This window comes from Apium graveolens, chromosome 7 (assembly GCF_009905375.1).
Source record: "Apium graveolens cultivar Ventura chromosome 7, ASM990537v1, whole genome shotgun sequence".
NCBI lineage: Eukaryota > Viridiplantae > Streptophyta > Magnoliopsida > Apiales > Apiaceae > Apium > Apium graveolens.
Window position 1 is genome coordinate 101,223,365 of NC_133653.1, and position 16,665 is coordinate 101,240,029.

General features: G+C 33.6%; 1 protein-coding gene across 1 annotated transcript; it reads right to left on the bottom strand.

The window, feature by feature from the left end:
- Positions 1-3,614: 3,614 nt before the first annotated feature.
- Positions 3,615-7,012, bottom strand: LOC141672762 (uncharacterized). The gene is made up of 3 exons (XM_074479424.1): positions 6,889-7,012; positions 6,085-6,473; positions 3,615-4,417 (listed from the first exon to the last, which is right to left on the bottom strand). Exons 2-3 carry the CDS (start codon positions 6,142-6,144, stop codon positions 3,878-3,880), a joined length of 600 nt encoding a protein of 199 aa, XP_074335525.1. The 5' UTR covers positions 6,145-6,473; positions 6,889-7,012; the 3' UTR covers positions 3,615-3,877.
- Positions 7,013-16,665: the final 9,653 nt, after the last annotated feature.

Below are 16,665 nucleotides of genomic sequence, written 5' to 3' on the forward strand. Positions count from 1 at the left end.
TAATCATGATAGATAACTTGTTCATTAAATCGATATGTTGTCAAATTCTATAGACATATAGGGTCTCAATATAATTGGTGTATATTCAGCTTCTATCTCTTTTGTGGATGTCTGGTAGTATGGTATTCTTACAATGAAAGTTGGCGTCTATCAATTTCGTGTTATCTGATTAGTGTCATCACCATTACATGCTAAGGTTAAGAAAGAAAAGGCTATTGAATGAAGTATTTAATGAAGTTAGAGTTCCATGTTTGTGTCATATAGTATTCAACTCTCTTTAATCTCTTAGTTAATGGTCTTTAGTATAATCTCTTAGTTAATTGTAGTTATAAACAACCTCAAATTGTTATTCGTCTTAGCATTGGATAATAGCCATACCATTATTGTATAAATACATAAATTGAAGTTAACCTAAACCAATCCCTGTGGGAACGAACTAGAATTAATTCTATATTACTTGCGATCGCGTATACTTACGTGAATATTAGCGCGTGTCTCAGCCCTAACAGCATCCAACAAAATCTGCATCTGTGTATCCAACAGCTTCAAAACCTGTTTCCTTAGGATACCATAATCCCAAGTTTGGAGTCCCCTTTAGGTATATGAAAATTCTCTTCACAACCATCAAATGTGATTCCTTTGGATTGGCTTGAAATCTTGCACACAGACATGTTGTAAACATAATGTTTCATCTACTAGCAGTCAAATAAAGCAAAGATCCAATCATTCCTCTATAACCTGAAATGTCTACACTTTTTCCTTTCTTATCTTCATCCAACTTTGTACCTGTAGACATAGGTGTGGATGCAGGTGAATAATCAACCATATCAAACCTCTTTAATAGATCTTTGTCATACTTAGTTTGGCTAATGAAGATTCCATCACTTCTTTGACTGACTTAAAGTCCAAGGAAGTAACTTAATTCCCCCATCATACTCATTTTATATTCAGTCTCCATGAGTTTTGAGAATCTTTGACATAGTTTTTCATTTGTAGAGCCAAAAATGATAACAACCACATAGATCTGAACTAGGATCATATCACTACCATGTTGCTTTTAAAAAAGAGTCTTATCAATAGTTCCTCTAGTAAATCCATGTATAAGAAAAAATTCTGACAGTGTGTCATACCATGCTCAAGGTGCTTGCTTTAATCCATATAGAGCCTTGAGTAGTTTGTACACAAAGCTTGGAAATTCTGGATCTTCAAAGCTAGGTGGCTATTGCATATAAACTTTTTTTCCAACTCACCATTAAGGAATGCACTTTTTACATCAATTTGATACACCTTAAATTTGAGTGTGCAACAAATACAAGAAAGATTCTTATTGCTTCAAGTCTTGCAATTGGACTAAAAGTTTCATCATAATCAATTCCTTCCTCCTGTGAGTAGCCTTTTGCCACCAACCTTAATTTGTTCTTGGTGACAATCCCATTTTCATCCATTTTGTTCCTGAACACCCATTTTTTTCCAATTACACTTCTGTTCTTTGGTGCAGGAACCAATTCCCAAACTTTGTTTCTTTCAAACTGATTTAGCTCCTCTTGTATTGCAGATATCCAATCAGGATCAAGTAGAGCTTCCTCAGTTTTTTAGGCTCAACTTGTGAAAGAAAATAATCATGAAGACATTCATTTGTAGTTGCACTCATAGTCCTCACTCCATTAGTTGGATCACCAATAATTGCTTCTCTTGTGTGAATCCTATCCCATTTCCTGGTGTGAGTTTGTTGACTTGAGTTCTTTGCATCTTTTTTCACCATTGACATGACTTGCAGAACTTTATCCTCTTTCTCCCTCTGAGTTTGTGCTATCAAATTCAAGTGATTGAGATGAGCTTCTATTCTCATGATTCACTTGTTCAGTTGACTCTTCATCCATTCTGTGATCTGTGTTGATTTCAGCTTCATCCTCAGATTCACTATGGGCCCATTTGGGAAATCTTTAAATAATTAACTTATGACTTAAGTGCGATAAATGACATATATGTAATAAGTGTTTTTTTAACAAATAAGTGAATTTTGGTATTTGGATGTTTCATTTATAAGTAAAGTGGGGTGTTTGGTAAAATAACTTATAAGTTAAATTTTTTTAAAAAAATTAGTAATAATTTTTTGAGCATAGAAATATATAATTTTATTGAAATGAATTTTTTTTATTTATTTATTACAATGCCCAAATAAAAAGATCGAGATGTTACAACATTTATGCTCTGTTATGAATACTATTAGCGATACTATCACGCAGTGTAATCCGCCTACCGTCATTATCAGTTTCATCTATCTCCGTATCTCGACTCTCATTAGTTGTTGTAGTAGAATCCGGAGGAATATAACTTTCTTTTTCGGCCGTGCGAAATGCGCTGTCACTACAGTTTGATTTTCTAATGTAGGTATGAATCGCCATCGTGGACAGAACAATATCAGTTTCCGTATCTATCTTATTCATCGGCATATTTGCTAGAATAGAAAATCTAGCTTTCCACACCCCGAATGTTCGCTCAATAACCATTCTACAAGAAGAATGAAGATGATTATATTTTTCTTTAGGATTTCGTGGTACACGTTCGCTGCCATCACCCCGACGAAAATCTGCAAGATGATATCTAATGCTTAATCCTTTATACGGAGCCATGTATCCTTTTTTGTGTGCATAACCTGCATCTACAAGATAGAACTTTTTTACCCTTGCCAGTCTGCGAACAGCTTGTAGAATAGAATGAAAATGTCAACTAATAGTCTCACCAGAGTGATTCCATATTCCTTGTATTAAATAATTTTCACACCCATGCGCAACACTCAACAAGAAGATCCCTACTTCCTCATATTCAGACATGCCTTGTGTGGGAACCAACCCATAATGATCTACTAATATTCGACAAAAACTTGTAAAAGTATCTTTAGACATACGAAAATCTTGATAACAACAAATTTCATTCCCTTTCATTATTTTGTCAATTAATTTACCTCCCGTTCTAATTGAATCATGATATGACTCTTTGTGCACAAAACTTTCATAATAATACACCAATGTGTAAACAGCAACACGACAAACCATTTGCCAATCCAACAAATTTGACTCAACTTCCTCAATTTCATTTGGAATTTCAAAATTGTATTGATATGCACTGTTTGACTCAATACAAAAATTATTTTCGTACGAATATTGAGGGAAAGGATTAAATATATAAGAAGGCTCTATATTTGTATTAAAAGAAGACGTACCTTATGTATTATAAGCAAAATGATCAAATGTATTAGAAGTCTGACCTTCAGAATTATTATAACCAAAAGGGTTATAACCATATGGATCCATTTAAGATGCTACACTTGATGTCTTATAACAAGTTTATGGCTTCTGCTGAATGTGAAGATGAAAACTATGATGCTAGTATTTATAAACATACGTACAAGAACATAAAAGGAAATAATTAGTTTCACAAGTTGAACAATTCACGGTACAGATTGATAGTTCCAAAGTAGCATGCACTGGTCACATTTGAAATAGTACAAACATGATAAATCTACACTACTTTTAAAAAAGCAGATTTGAAAATCTTCATCCTGCAAAGGTCATTCACTACAAACAGTTGACTACTGTTTTTGAAACACAACGTTAACGGAATTAACCAGACAAATCGCTCCACCAACTAAGAACGGCCATGCACCACCACCCATAGAATCAAGAAAGAGCTCTCAGTCTGTCAATCCTTACTATGTCTGGACCTGGTAAGTTTCCCCGTGTTGAGTTCAACTTGACATGGCACTGTAGTGCAGTAAACTTGACAAATAGCTCAGCATAAAATTATAACTAAGTAAAAGTTGCTTTCACTGCATATCAGAAGAACCTCCTGGACCTTTAAAGTGCTTGTAGTTATACTACAATTGGCCATAGTGGAGTTTATTGTTGCGCGCCTTTAAAAAAAGCGTCATGTTTTCAGTGTTCAGAATATACCGCTGAGCAAAAAAATACAAGTAACTGCCAGCATCAACTTCCGGCATGGCGTCAAGTACGGCGATTGCTTCATCCAAGGTGCGGTCTTCTGCGCTACTAGCAGTACTCTTGCAAGACATGACTACTAATAAACCATCAAGCCCTTCCCGAATAAACTCTGCTCCAGATTTCTTTCTTTTTTGGCCACTGCTCGAACCAGATCTAAAAGAGTTTGTGGGAAATAGATTATACGATGGTGGTTGTGGTGTTTCATAGTTGTTATCATCGCTGTCACCACTGCCTTCATTCCCATCATCTTCTCCAAAATCTGGAATATCTTCACCCTCCTCTAAATTCACCGCAAAGTAGTTATTCGCAACTTTTGCCCACTCACTAGTTGCAATGACATCACTGAACAAGGTATCATAGTAATTGACGAAATACGTCATATCCTTATTTTTGAATTTGCTAAATTTTTTATTCTCCTGCGAGAATTAACAAGTAACAAGTTTAAGAATATATCTTAAAAGCAGTGAGCACAATTCAGAACATCACTTAAAAGCCTGGTAGAAATGAAAATCTTGGAATATCACTTATAAGGCAGTGCAATAATTAAGATGCAATCAGGTTATTAATCTGTGTATTAAACAAGTTCCAAGTAATATCATCAAAAGAAGGTATAATCATTATTAGCATTCGTATGAAGTAAAATCATATGTCCACCTCAATAAAATCAAAAAATTGGTAAAACCTCAATAATTATTATGTCTGCCTTGACTAAGATTACATAATTACTTTCAGGAGTTTCTAAATATGTAGGAAATATACAGCACAATAGCATAAATCAATCAATATGTCATCGATGATGTCAAAAGAAAAACAATAGCAGAGACAGACATTAATGTAATCTATAAGTTGAGGAAACTGATTATTGCAACTGATCAAGATCTCAATTAGTCAACATATCAGAACACATGTAGAATACATTGGTACGACATGACTCTGTATCTTTATTTCTTTACAACTGAAATCTAGAATTGGTAATGTTAAATTGTATATTAGATCCATATTACCTGCAACCATTCAGTTAACACATCATTTGGACATGAGTTGCTTATTACTAAAAGGAAAATGTATCGGCTCATTAATGGCTACTTGGGAAAATAAATGTAGTATTGCTCAGCTGGTCGAAGATTTTCTTGATCACTGACCTTACTCGTCAATGATTCAAGGGAAGATACTGAGACAAACAAGACGAGCGGCACTTAAACTACAATTCAGTAAATCTAACATTCACAAAAACATTGTGTCCAACAGACCCAGGAAGAATAATCCACCGTTAATCACATAATAAAAGCTTAAGTGTGACTTTGCTCCTTAAACAGAGAGTTCTTCTGCCATTACACGCTAACCGTTAGTGCATAAGATGACTTGCCAAATTGTGACGACACTAAATATAGATACATCAAAATGCCTATAAAGGCATTAACATATGACAAGTAACCATTAACACAACCAAGTTTCAACAAAGACACGAGGAATATGATTTGAATGTTTATTATGTTTGCATTATTCAGTAATATGAATTTAGGGTTTTAGACACTAACAACAACAATACATTAAAACAGATAAAACACAAGAACAAGTATCTAGCATATAGTTCTTCATTCCTCGTCTTAGTTTTATCTATGTTCCAAATCTCAAAGTGAGCTAAAAGGCATTAGTTACTTTCCAAGACTACAAAACCCCCTTCTGAACATCAAGAGTCACATATTCATCACTAAAGATTGGTACAACAATCACCAATATTTACATGGTTAATTCCTACAATTGCAAGTGGGTAATAATGTATGATTAACCTACATTAATTCTAAATGTTTTAACAAGGGGATAGTGTCTTTATTTTACAATTCAGGTGGAAGTTTGAGGGCCTTTCCAATTCCTTCAAAACTACAACAGACTAAGTAACAATTCACTAATCATGTTGACACCGCATCAATTTGGCAATGTAAATTAATAGAGTTTATAGATCCTTCAAAACATAATACAACATAAATACACTCAATATATCAATACATACAGCTATAACACATTTAAATTTAATCTAGGACATAAATACTTCAATTAAACTCGTAAATTATAAAAGATGTACCTTAATTTTCTCCTTCCACCATTCATCAGATGCTTCAAATTGTTTATCAACTCGTTCCATCCCAAACCAGTTTGCCCAAACTTCAATTTCCTAAAAATCATGCAATCTTTTCTCATCGTACCCCAATGATTATTTAGTTTCCTTAAATCCCAAACGGGATTCTTTCCTGAACGAGAAGCAAATTGCTAATACACAACGTTCCAATCTTCTTTGTTCAAAGTGGTGTTAGGCCTGTTGCCTTTAACAACCTCACCATAACATAGCCTCACAAATAAATCGTGTTCTTCATCTCCCCACTTGGAAGCAAATGATACAAAAGGAGACGCACATACAAGAGCCGCACTTGATGGTTGATCCCGTTGTCGTATCTTCGATTATGCCCTTGACATCTGCACAAATCATTGAAAAAGAATCAATGATGTTAATTAACACTCCAGCTTAAATCTTAAAGCAAACTAAAGTAAACCTCCTATGACTAAACACAACATAACAAGAACTCAACAGCTCAATTCATCACTAAACACAAACTAATTGCACAAAAAAATGAAGAATTTAAATTTAAACTAATTTAACATAAACCCTTTTGAAAAAACTACAAAGAACAGCAATTATCATACAAGGTGATCAAATTATTAAAAAAATAATTTACCCAGAAGTGTAAGGAGGACTTGAAGATGGTAGAAATTAAAAATACATAAAGATATACAAATACATCGATCATAAATACACGAAACCAAGAAGATTTGTTATTTTAACGAAACTAAAAATACACACACATATACATACGGGAGAGAGAGGAGATACCTGACGAGAACCGAAGCAGGTGTAGAGAGATCGAATGGGATTTGAGCGCCAAACTGACAGAGAGGAGAGATGGGAGAGATGTGAGAAAGAGGCGCCTAGGTTAGAGATGAATAAGTGAAGAAGAAAAGTACCAGGTCAGGAGCATTTTACTTATGGGCTTATCCCATTTGAAGAACCTGTTGATAAGTTAGACCCTAAACAGTCCACCAGTAAGTGTTACGGGCTTAAGCCCAATTAAGCAGACTTACCGGAAACGCCAAACAGGTACTATCAATGTTGAGATTTTCAAAATTCAAGGCCTCAATTTTATTTTCATCAAGGCATTCCAAGCCTGGACACTTATCATCATCAAAAGTTACATCTGTGCTTTCCATAATTTTCTTCTATTCAATTACATAGACTTTGTATGCAGTTCTCTCCAATGAATATCCCAGAAAAATTGCTTCAAAGACCTTAGAGTCAAATTTTCCCACATATTCAGAGTTGTCCTTTAGAACATAGCACTTGCTTCCAAACACATGAATATGCTATACAGTAGGATTTCTTTTTGATAAGATTGAGTAGGGTGATTTGCTAAGAGTCTTGTTAATGAGATATCTATTTTTGAGTGTAGCATGCAGTGTTGACAGTTTTTTCCCAGAAACTTGTTGGCGATTTGACATCTTGCAGCATTGTTCTAGCAGCCTCTACTAGTGTTCTGTTCTTTCTCACAACTACCCAATTTTGCTGAAGTGTTCTAGCAGCTGAGAATTCTTGAACAATGTCTTTGGCTTTGCAGAAATTAGTTAAGGTTGCATTTCTGAATTCTGTGCCATTATCACTTCTCAATCTTTTCACACATTCCTGATCTTCATCCTGCTTCTCAATCTTCTTGATGTCTTCAATTATGATGTATGGAGTCTCATTTTTAGAATGCATAAATTCTACCCATATGTACCTTGAGTAGTCATCCACCATCACAAGTGCATATTTCTTTCTTGAAATTGAGAGGACATTAAATGGTCCAAATAAGTCCATGTGAATAAGTGGCAAAGGTGCACTTATGGAATTCACAGTTTTACTTTTGTGACTTGATTTCCTAATTTTTTCCTTTTTGACAAGCCTCACAGACCTCATTTTGAGCAAACTCCAGATTTGACATATCTCTCACTAACTCCTTCTTAACCAGGGTATTGATTGTCTTGTAATTCAAGTGAGAGAGCTTTTTATGCCACAGATTGCTTTGCTCTACAGATGCCTTGGTGTTGAAGTAACAAATTCCTTCCTTATATGCTGAGTGTAAATCTGCAACAAACAGGCTTCCATTTCTTATTCCTTTTAGAGCAACTTCACTAGTCTTTTTGTTAATGATTAGGCATTCTCCTTTTTCAAATGCAACATTGAATCCTCTATTTGTGAATTGACTGACACTTAGGAGATTCACTTCCAAACCAGCAACCAGTGCTACACCTTCAATGACAATATTTCCATAAATTAACTTGCAATATCCCATTGTAAAACCCTTTATGTTGTCTCCAAAAGTCACTAATGGGCCAACCATCTCCTCAAACTGTGCTAACAGGGCGTTATCACCTATCATATGTCTTGAGCATCCATTGTCTATGATCCATATGACTTTATTCATTTTACACTGCACACAATGAGGATTAAGTGTGTTTAGCTATCCAAGAAGTGTTGGGCACTTTCTTCCTATTAACAGAATTTGCAGAATTAAAATGAGTTGATTTAGAAAGAATGGTGTTCATTAATTGATTTGCATGTTCCCTTTTAGTTGCAGACCCAATGTTGACTTATTTGAGGTCTACTCTCAGCTTGTGGCAACTTGTCATTGCTTTCATGTTACAAGGAATGCAATTAAATTTATCACAGAAATAATAAGGATCTTCAATCTTTGCTTCATTATATTTACATGCTTCCAATCTTGGCTCACTAACAGCCTCTTTACAAAGGTGAGTTAGATGATTTTTAGAGCCACAATTTTGACATTGTTTTCTAGGAGCATCTGCAACAAATGCAAAGTTATTGCTCTTGTTTATCCCAATCTTACCATTTCTGTTTTTCTTCTTCTTTCTTACATTCTCAGTCTTAACCTCCTTGATTGGCTTCTTGGGGGTTTGATCCACCATGGTCTTCTTCCTAGTTTTAGAAGGTGGAGTTATTTCTGTGCATTTATTTTTATTTTCCTAATCAGCAAGTTCTTGCTTTATGATCAATTCCTCTTCACTGAAATTTACTTCACATGCTTTGAACAGTGGTGAACCAACCTTTCTCAGCATAGCTGGGACATCTTCACTTACAGTTTTTTTTATCACCTTTAACTTTCATGTTGTTGTTCAATACATCATAATCTAAGCCAATAGCTATGTTAGCACATGGCTTGTACTTCTCATGGTACTGACTAACTAACTGAGACGCATTTATGAATGATTTCAGTTTTACCTCATTCTTCTCTAGCTTTTCCCTCAACACGGCTTCTATCTCAGTAGCACACTTTAGCTTGTTCTTTAGATACTCATTTTCTTGCTTGACAGTATCAAGCTCAACAAGCTGGAATTCCACATTTTGTTTCTCAATCTCAAGCTTCTCATTGACTTTTGACAGCCTACTCACTTTATCAGTAGCTGCCACCATGCTTGTGTGGATGTGGAACATTTATATGCGCATCTTTTCAATAGTTTCCCTATATTGACTTTCATTTAAATCAATAGTGGTAATAGTTGGTACCTGTGTTTTTGATGAGGACGACTCTCCTTTTTCCAAGGCCATGAGTGCATAGTTTCCTACTTCCTCATCATCATCATTATCTGAATCATCTCAACTCTTTCCTTCTACAATATAAGCTTTACCTTGTTGCTTTCTTAGAAGAGCCTCATACTTTGCCTCCAATTCAAGATAGGCCTTATCCTTTTTCATCTTCTTAGGCTTCCTGCATTCTGTGGCAAAGTGGCCCAATTCATCATAACTGAAACATCTAATTTTTGATCTGTCAACATATCCAGTCTTGTAGCCACTTTTGCCACCAGAGTTGTTCTGAGTTTTTCCTTTCCAGTTGATGTCCTTGTTGAATGTTTGTCCTTTGTTCTTGAAGAACTTTGGCTTCTTCACTCTAATATTAGAGAATTTTCTTGCTAGGTAAGCCATGGATTGATCCGACTCATTTAGTTCATCCAAGGTATAGAACTCATCTTCTTCAAGTTCCAGAATAATTTGCTTCTGTGGCTCCTTGTTCTTTTGCTCCACACTTGAGATAGTTGGAGTCTGGACTTTTTGTTCATCATTAGATGAATTACAATCATTAACAACTAGTGCACTTAAACCATCAACAATTTGCCCTTGACCAGCTCTTAAATATTTTCTTTGAATCATTTCCGGTTCATAGGTTTTTAAAGTACCATATAAAACCTCCAATGTCATTCTGCTCAAGTCTCTCCCCTCTCTTATAGCTTTGATTTTCTGTTCTCGATGGTCTAGAAGGGTGAGCAAAAATTTCCAGTTAACCTCCTGAGCTTCATAGTACTTGTCATGAAGCTGCAAGTCATTTATCAGCTTATTGAACCTTTCAAAAACATCAGTTATACTCTCCTTTGGTTTAGCCATAAAACTCTCATACTGAGATACCAAAATCCTCCTTTGATTTGACCTAACTTCCTCTGTTCCATCACATAGAATTTCTATTTTCTCCCAGATCTGTTTGGCTGTGTCACAGTTGATAATGTTATTGTACATTACATTGTCAAGTGACTCTATTAGAATTACTTGCAAGCCACTATCCAGAGAGACTTTCTCCTTTTCAGGTTTAGTGTACTTTGAGGTATCCTTAGGGGCATAATGAGCCAGGATGACGATGTCTCCATCTGTAGATTCCTCAACTCTTTCCATGGGAGTTAAAGGGCCATTCTTGAGAATCTGAACATATAATGGGTTGACCATCTTTATAAACAGCAACATCTTCTTTTTCCATAATGTATAGTTGGTTCTGTCAAAGGCTGGTATCTTGATAATGCTTAGCTTATGTGTATTCATTCTTCCAAGATCTTTAATCTATTTGCTTTCAGATTTTGCTCTGATACCACTTGTTAGGTAATGAATACAACACATGGGGTGAATGTGTTTTAGATATTTTAAAGGCTTTTTGAATGTTTGTTACTTAGTTGACAAAGCAGATTAGAAATGCAGTAATATTATGTTAGCTGAATTAAAACAGTGCACACAATATTTCAAAACTCACTTAATTTTGTATTAAAATCAAGCCAGTGTTTTGCTACAAATCCTGGGTTCTTTGTAAGTAAATAACTCAGCTTCTTCCTTGAGAGAGTTACAAGAAAAACTAGATCTGTTTGATACAACTAAAACAAAGGACCGGTGTTTACTTTATAGATTAGTAAACACAGGTTTACACAATATGCAATAAGATGTACTAACCCCTACTTTAAGTTATCTCTAAAGCTTTCCATTTCTGGCTTAGTGTATCTTTGCAAATCGTATAGGTCTGTGACTTTCCTTTATCAGTTAATCTTGGCCTTTGATCTTGCGCTCTTCAAGCTGCTTTTGTAGACTTTTCAATTTAAGTGATTAGATCGTTTGTTGATTGATAATCTTGAATATTTAACTTGTCTGTATTTTGTACTTGATCTTCATATCGAGATCTCCAGTTTGGTGTTATAGAGAACTGACATCTCAATAAGTATAATGGCTTATCGAGATCTCTTAGTTCTCTATAGGTGTTTTGACTTGTTGTGGTCTCCGAGTTTTCTATAAGTGAATTTGGCTTGTTGAGGTCTCCAAATTTCTGCATGTAGAAATGACTTATCGATATCTCTGAGATCTCTATAAGCATTTTGACTTGTCGATATCTCTGAGATCTCTAATGAAAAAATTGACTTGTCGATATCTCCAATCTTCATATCTTCATTTTGACTTGTCGATATCTCTGAGTTCTCTAATGCAGAAATGACTTGTCGATATCTCAGAGATCTCTATATACATTTTGACTTGAATATATCTCTGAGATCTCTAATGATAATTTGACTTGTCGATATCTCCAATCTTCATGTCTTCATTTGGCTTGCCGATATCTCTGAGACTTCTCTATAAGCTATTTTGGACTTCTCGATAGGTCATTCTGGAGTTCTCGAATGACTTCTCTATACGACTTAATATGTGACTTGTAGATATCTTGACTTAGAACATTTTTCCTAAAACATATTTATTCAACTCCAAGCTTCTTCATAATTTCTCTTAGGCATGATCTTCTTGATCTTCTCCCAGAGTTTATTCTTAGGATTGAGACTGTTTACAGAAAAATACTTCAGTCTAATCTTTCACATTTTTATAGACTCAAGTAATACAATACAAAGTGTAAATTTAGATTATCATACAACTAATTCTTAAGGTTGTCAATAGGACTTAGTCTTGTTATAGTACATGCATGTCTTGCATAACAAACTCTTTATTGACATTGCCAATTTTTAGCATCCCAAAAGCTAACAATTTCAATCCATATCATTACCAAACTTAAGCATCCTTAAACTGGAAATACTCATTCACCCAATTACCAATTTTAAATGTTCTCATAGTGGTAACTATATCGTTTATTTTGAAGTCGTTGCTTATCATAACAATATCAAATTCGATATGCCATTTTTTGTGTCTATGTCATTTCACCCAGTATAATCACTGAGATATAGCATGTCTACTCTCGCCTTAACCCAAGAAACATTTAAACCCTTATAGTCACATAGATTTCTCCAAATCTCCACTAAAAAAAGAATGTTCCAATATTTATTGATGTACTTTTAAAATTCACAATCCGATATTTAAGTATTATCCTGATGAACTTTATTTTCATAAATCAATAATATTTTTCAAAGTATATTAGATCTTCACCTTTGACAGTAATCTCTAATTATCAGCCCAACCTTTTACTTCCATTTCAGCCATAATTTTAAATTCCACGTGATGATTCGCTCGATCTTAATGGCTTCTATATCTCCATAAGATCCATATATTGTTAAAAACAATTTTGTCATAGAGAATCACTTTCTCCATTTCTTAACACCACCACCCCACAAATGACATAAAAAGATCATACAAAATCTATTTTTTAGCATACATGTTATAAAATTTTTACTTATCGACTACCTAACTTTATTCAAATTTTCTCTTGATATATTTATTTATGAAATGATTATTCATTATGATTATTAGAGACTGAGCTATCAGTTGGAACTATAATATCAATGGATAATGTGTTCTCAAAATTTTGAATTTTTTGGATTTGACCATCTTCATATTTGTTATCATAAATTATACCTTTTACCCAATTCTTTAAGTGCATAATGAATGTCTTCATCTACCAATCGTTGAATCTTCTTATCATAAAAAATAACATGTATAAATTTCATATCAATGTTAACTCTTAGATTATAGACTATCTAGGCTTTTCCAGCTGCATATCCTACAAAGATAACTTCATCTTCCTTTACTTCAAATTTTCTAAGATGTTCAACTTGGTTTCTTATATAAAACATTTGCATCCAAATACATGTGAGAAATTTATTGTTAATTTCTTTTCTTTAAAAAACTAACAAAGAGTCATGTCTTGTGTTTGATTTATCAAGGAGATATTTTAAGTGTAGCATATTGTATTTACTACTTTATTCTATAATATTTAGGAAGCCTTGATTCACCAAATATTGTCCAAACAGTTCCATAAGAATTCTAATTTTCCCTTCAACTACACCATTTTTTGTGGTGTCCTGGGTGCTAAAATTTCATGAACAATTTATTTTTATTTACAGAATTCTTGATCCCGGTTTCATTGTCATTCCTAATTCTTCTTACTTGCAAATTAAAATTGGTGTCTATTATCTTGATGTGATTCATGATGATTTCACTTACCTCATCTTTTCAGTACTAAAAATATGTCCAAGTAAATTTTAAAATATCATCCACAATCACATGATACTATTTATTGTTTGAAATTGACACCACCTTGACTTGTTCAAATAAATCCAAGTGTAGAAGTTGTAGTGGGTTATCAATTATTGATTCTTTCTTTCTTTTAAAAGAAGCCTTATTTTATTTTCTCTTTTGACATGCATTACAAAAAACATCCTTGACAATTTAAATTTTGGTATGCCCCATATAAGACCTTTACCAAATCATTCATAGTTTTGAAATTCAATATGATAGCTTCTTGTGACATAGGCAACTTTCATTTGTACTTTCTTTGTTAAAAAAATAGTGATTGAATCTGTATTGTGCAATTGAAGTCGACAATATACATATTTCTTTTCTATATTTTATTAACACCACATTCTTGTCATTTTTTTCTAGAAGTAACACATGCTTCAGTGGTGAAATTCACATTATAACCCGTGTCACATAGTTGACTAGCACTAAATAAAATGTGTACAAGTTCATCAACTAATGCAACCTCATTAATGATAAAATTATCTTTTTAAATAAAGTCATATCCCGTAGTGTCTCCACTGATGTCAACTCCAAAAGTAATACTAGGGTCAATCTCTTCCTCAAACTTTGTGAGTAGGGCTGAATATCTAGTCATGTTTCTAAAATAAACAGTATTAAAAAACTTTTGCACAAGTGCACAGTGTCCCCGATAACGGCGTCAAAAACTTGATGTGTATATACCGCAAGTGCACGATATTTGTTTTTATCAAAGACCAGCAAGTTCGGGTCGAATTCACAATGAGGCGAGTTTTATTAATTTTAATCCAGTTGTTGTAAATTATTTCAAGACCAAAATGATTATAAATATTTTAACTAACTATTAACTATAATTAAATTAGAACTAAACTAATTGATTAGATGTTAAATAAGGACTTAAAAAACTAAGGCAATCAGGTCCACCATGCTCACACAATAATGGAATTCTAAGCTAAAGCGATTAATGTGGTCATGCATCTAGAGTTTGTTAATCTCTCTCAAGTATCAATACTTTCAAAATATGTTTACAACTTAACAACTTTTACTAATTAAACTAATTAGGAAAATAAAGCATTTGCTAATCTCTCTCGAGTATTAACTATATCAGAAATGCAATGATGCTCTAGCACTCAAATTTAATTCTACTAATTGTATGTGTGTCTCTAGTTGTATATCGGTCGATCATATTTGCATAAAATTAACTCATGATATTGGCCGATTACATAAAATAAACCTCAAAACATAATCAACTCAAATGAACTATAATCGGCTAAATCACTGTGAAAATCATGCCCATATTATAATGCAAATATAATGCTTCCCCTTAATACCCTAGAAACGACTACTCGCTAATAAATAAATAAGTAACAGAATTAATCAAAGAATGAAACATAATTAAAATAATCGGAATAAAGAAGAAATTTAGATGAGAAAAGTTAAAATCATTAACCCGCTCACAAGAATGAGATACATAGCTTCTCTGAGTAAAACTGAATATAGAACCCTAATATTATCTCTCCATTAAAGTAATAAGTATGTATGTATTACTTATTATATATCTAAGATAATAATAAAATCTGATTTATCTTCTCATAATACAAGTATTTTATTACTCTAATGAACTTACAAGTGAGACTTGTAAATCGAGTAGGATTCTTAAATACATGTTTACAGCTTTATACTTTTCTCTATTTCTGTGCTTCTCCACTTATATTCTCCTTATCGGAATATCTTTGAATTAAAGAGAATTCCGTAAGTTCTATGTGGGTTGTAAGATCGTCAGATGCAGACTTCTGAAACTCAAGATACGCCCCAAATAACATAATTATCTCGTATTGCCCAACAATTCCGAAATAGCTCTATTTCTCCAAATCCGTCCAAGTTTAGGAATTCTTGTATCATACAATAAAATATTAAAATATACTAATAAAGATCCAAATCAATGAAAAATATAATAAGCATGAGAATAAAATCATCTAAAAATATGTAAAAATATATTTTATCAACCACAAATTCTTTTTTTACCTACACATATTTGAATTAAATCAAATTAATTTTGGTACCCAAGTTTCCTTAGGACCCGCATTGTTAGCTATTATCCTTTATTTTGACACTATTTTAACTTTAGGTTTTGGGGAATTTAAATCCACCTTAAATCTTGGTGCCGGTCTTTGAACAATTGGGCTTGTTGTTTGCTCAGATTTATAGAATTAGGTGCTTGAACTGCAAATTGTTATGCACACATATCATTCATACCAGACATGCTTTGTAATAACCCCAAAATTTTTGAACTTTTAGTAACCCTTATGAATATTGTTTTGCTAATTATGCTGAATAAGAAAACTTTCCATGCCACACTATGTAGGGGTTCTTCTATTGCTATTCTGAGATCTTATTAGTACTTTATATGGGATATAAGTGTATGTAAAGATCGTCAGAATCCAAATTCGAACACTTTGATTTTTCCCGAAAATCCACCAGATACCGAAAGAATTGAGTATAAGGGAATAGGATAAAAAGGATTTAAATTTAAGGATTATAAGAAAGGATCATAAAAGGAATATAATGTATTGAGAGAGGTTAAGGGAACCCAGGTAATAAGATCCCGGGTATGATCCCTCAAACGATAAACGAAAACGAAAGTTAAGCGAACCGTATAACAGATCAGCGGTCATTAGCCAAGTAATTAGGAGCTAATCAAAGAGGTTAGTGAGGATGATGTCATCAAACCAATAAGAAGAGGACAAGCATGGGAAGATGACATAAGAATGATGACCTAAGCATGACCAAAAAGGAAGGAAGGTTGGTTGATTATAAACCACACAA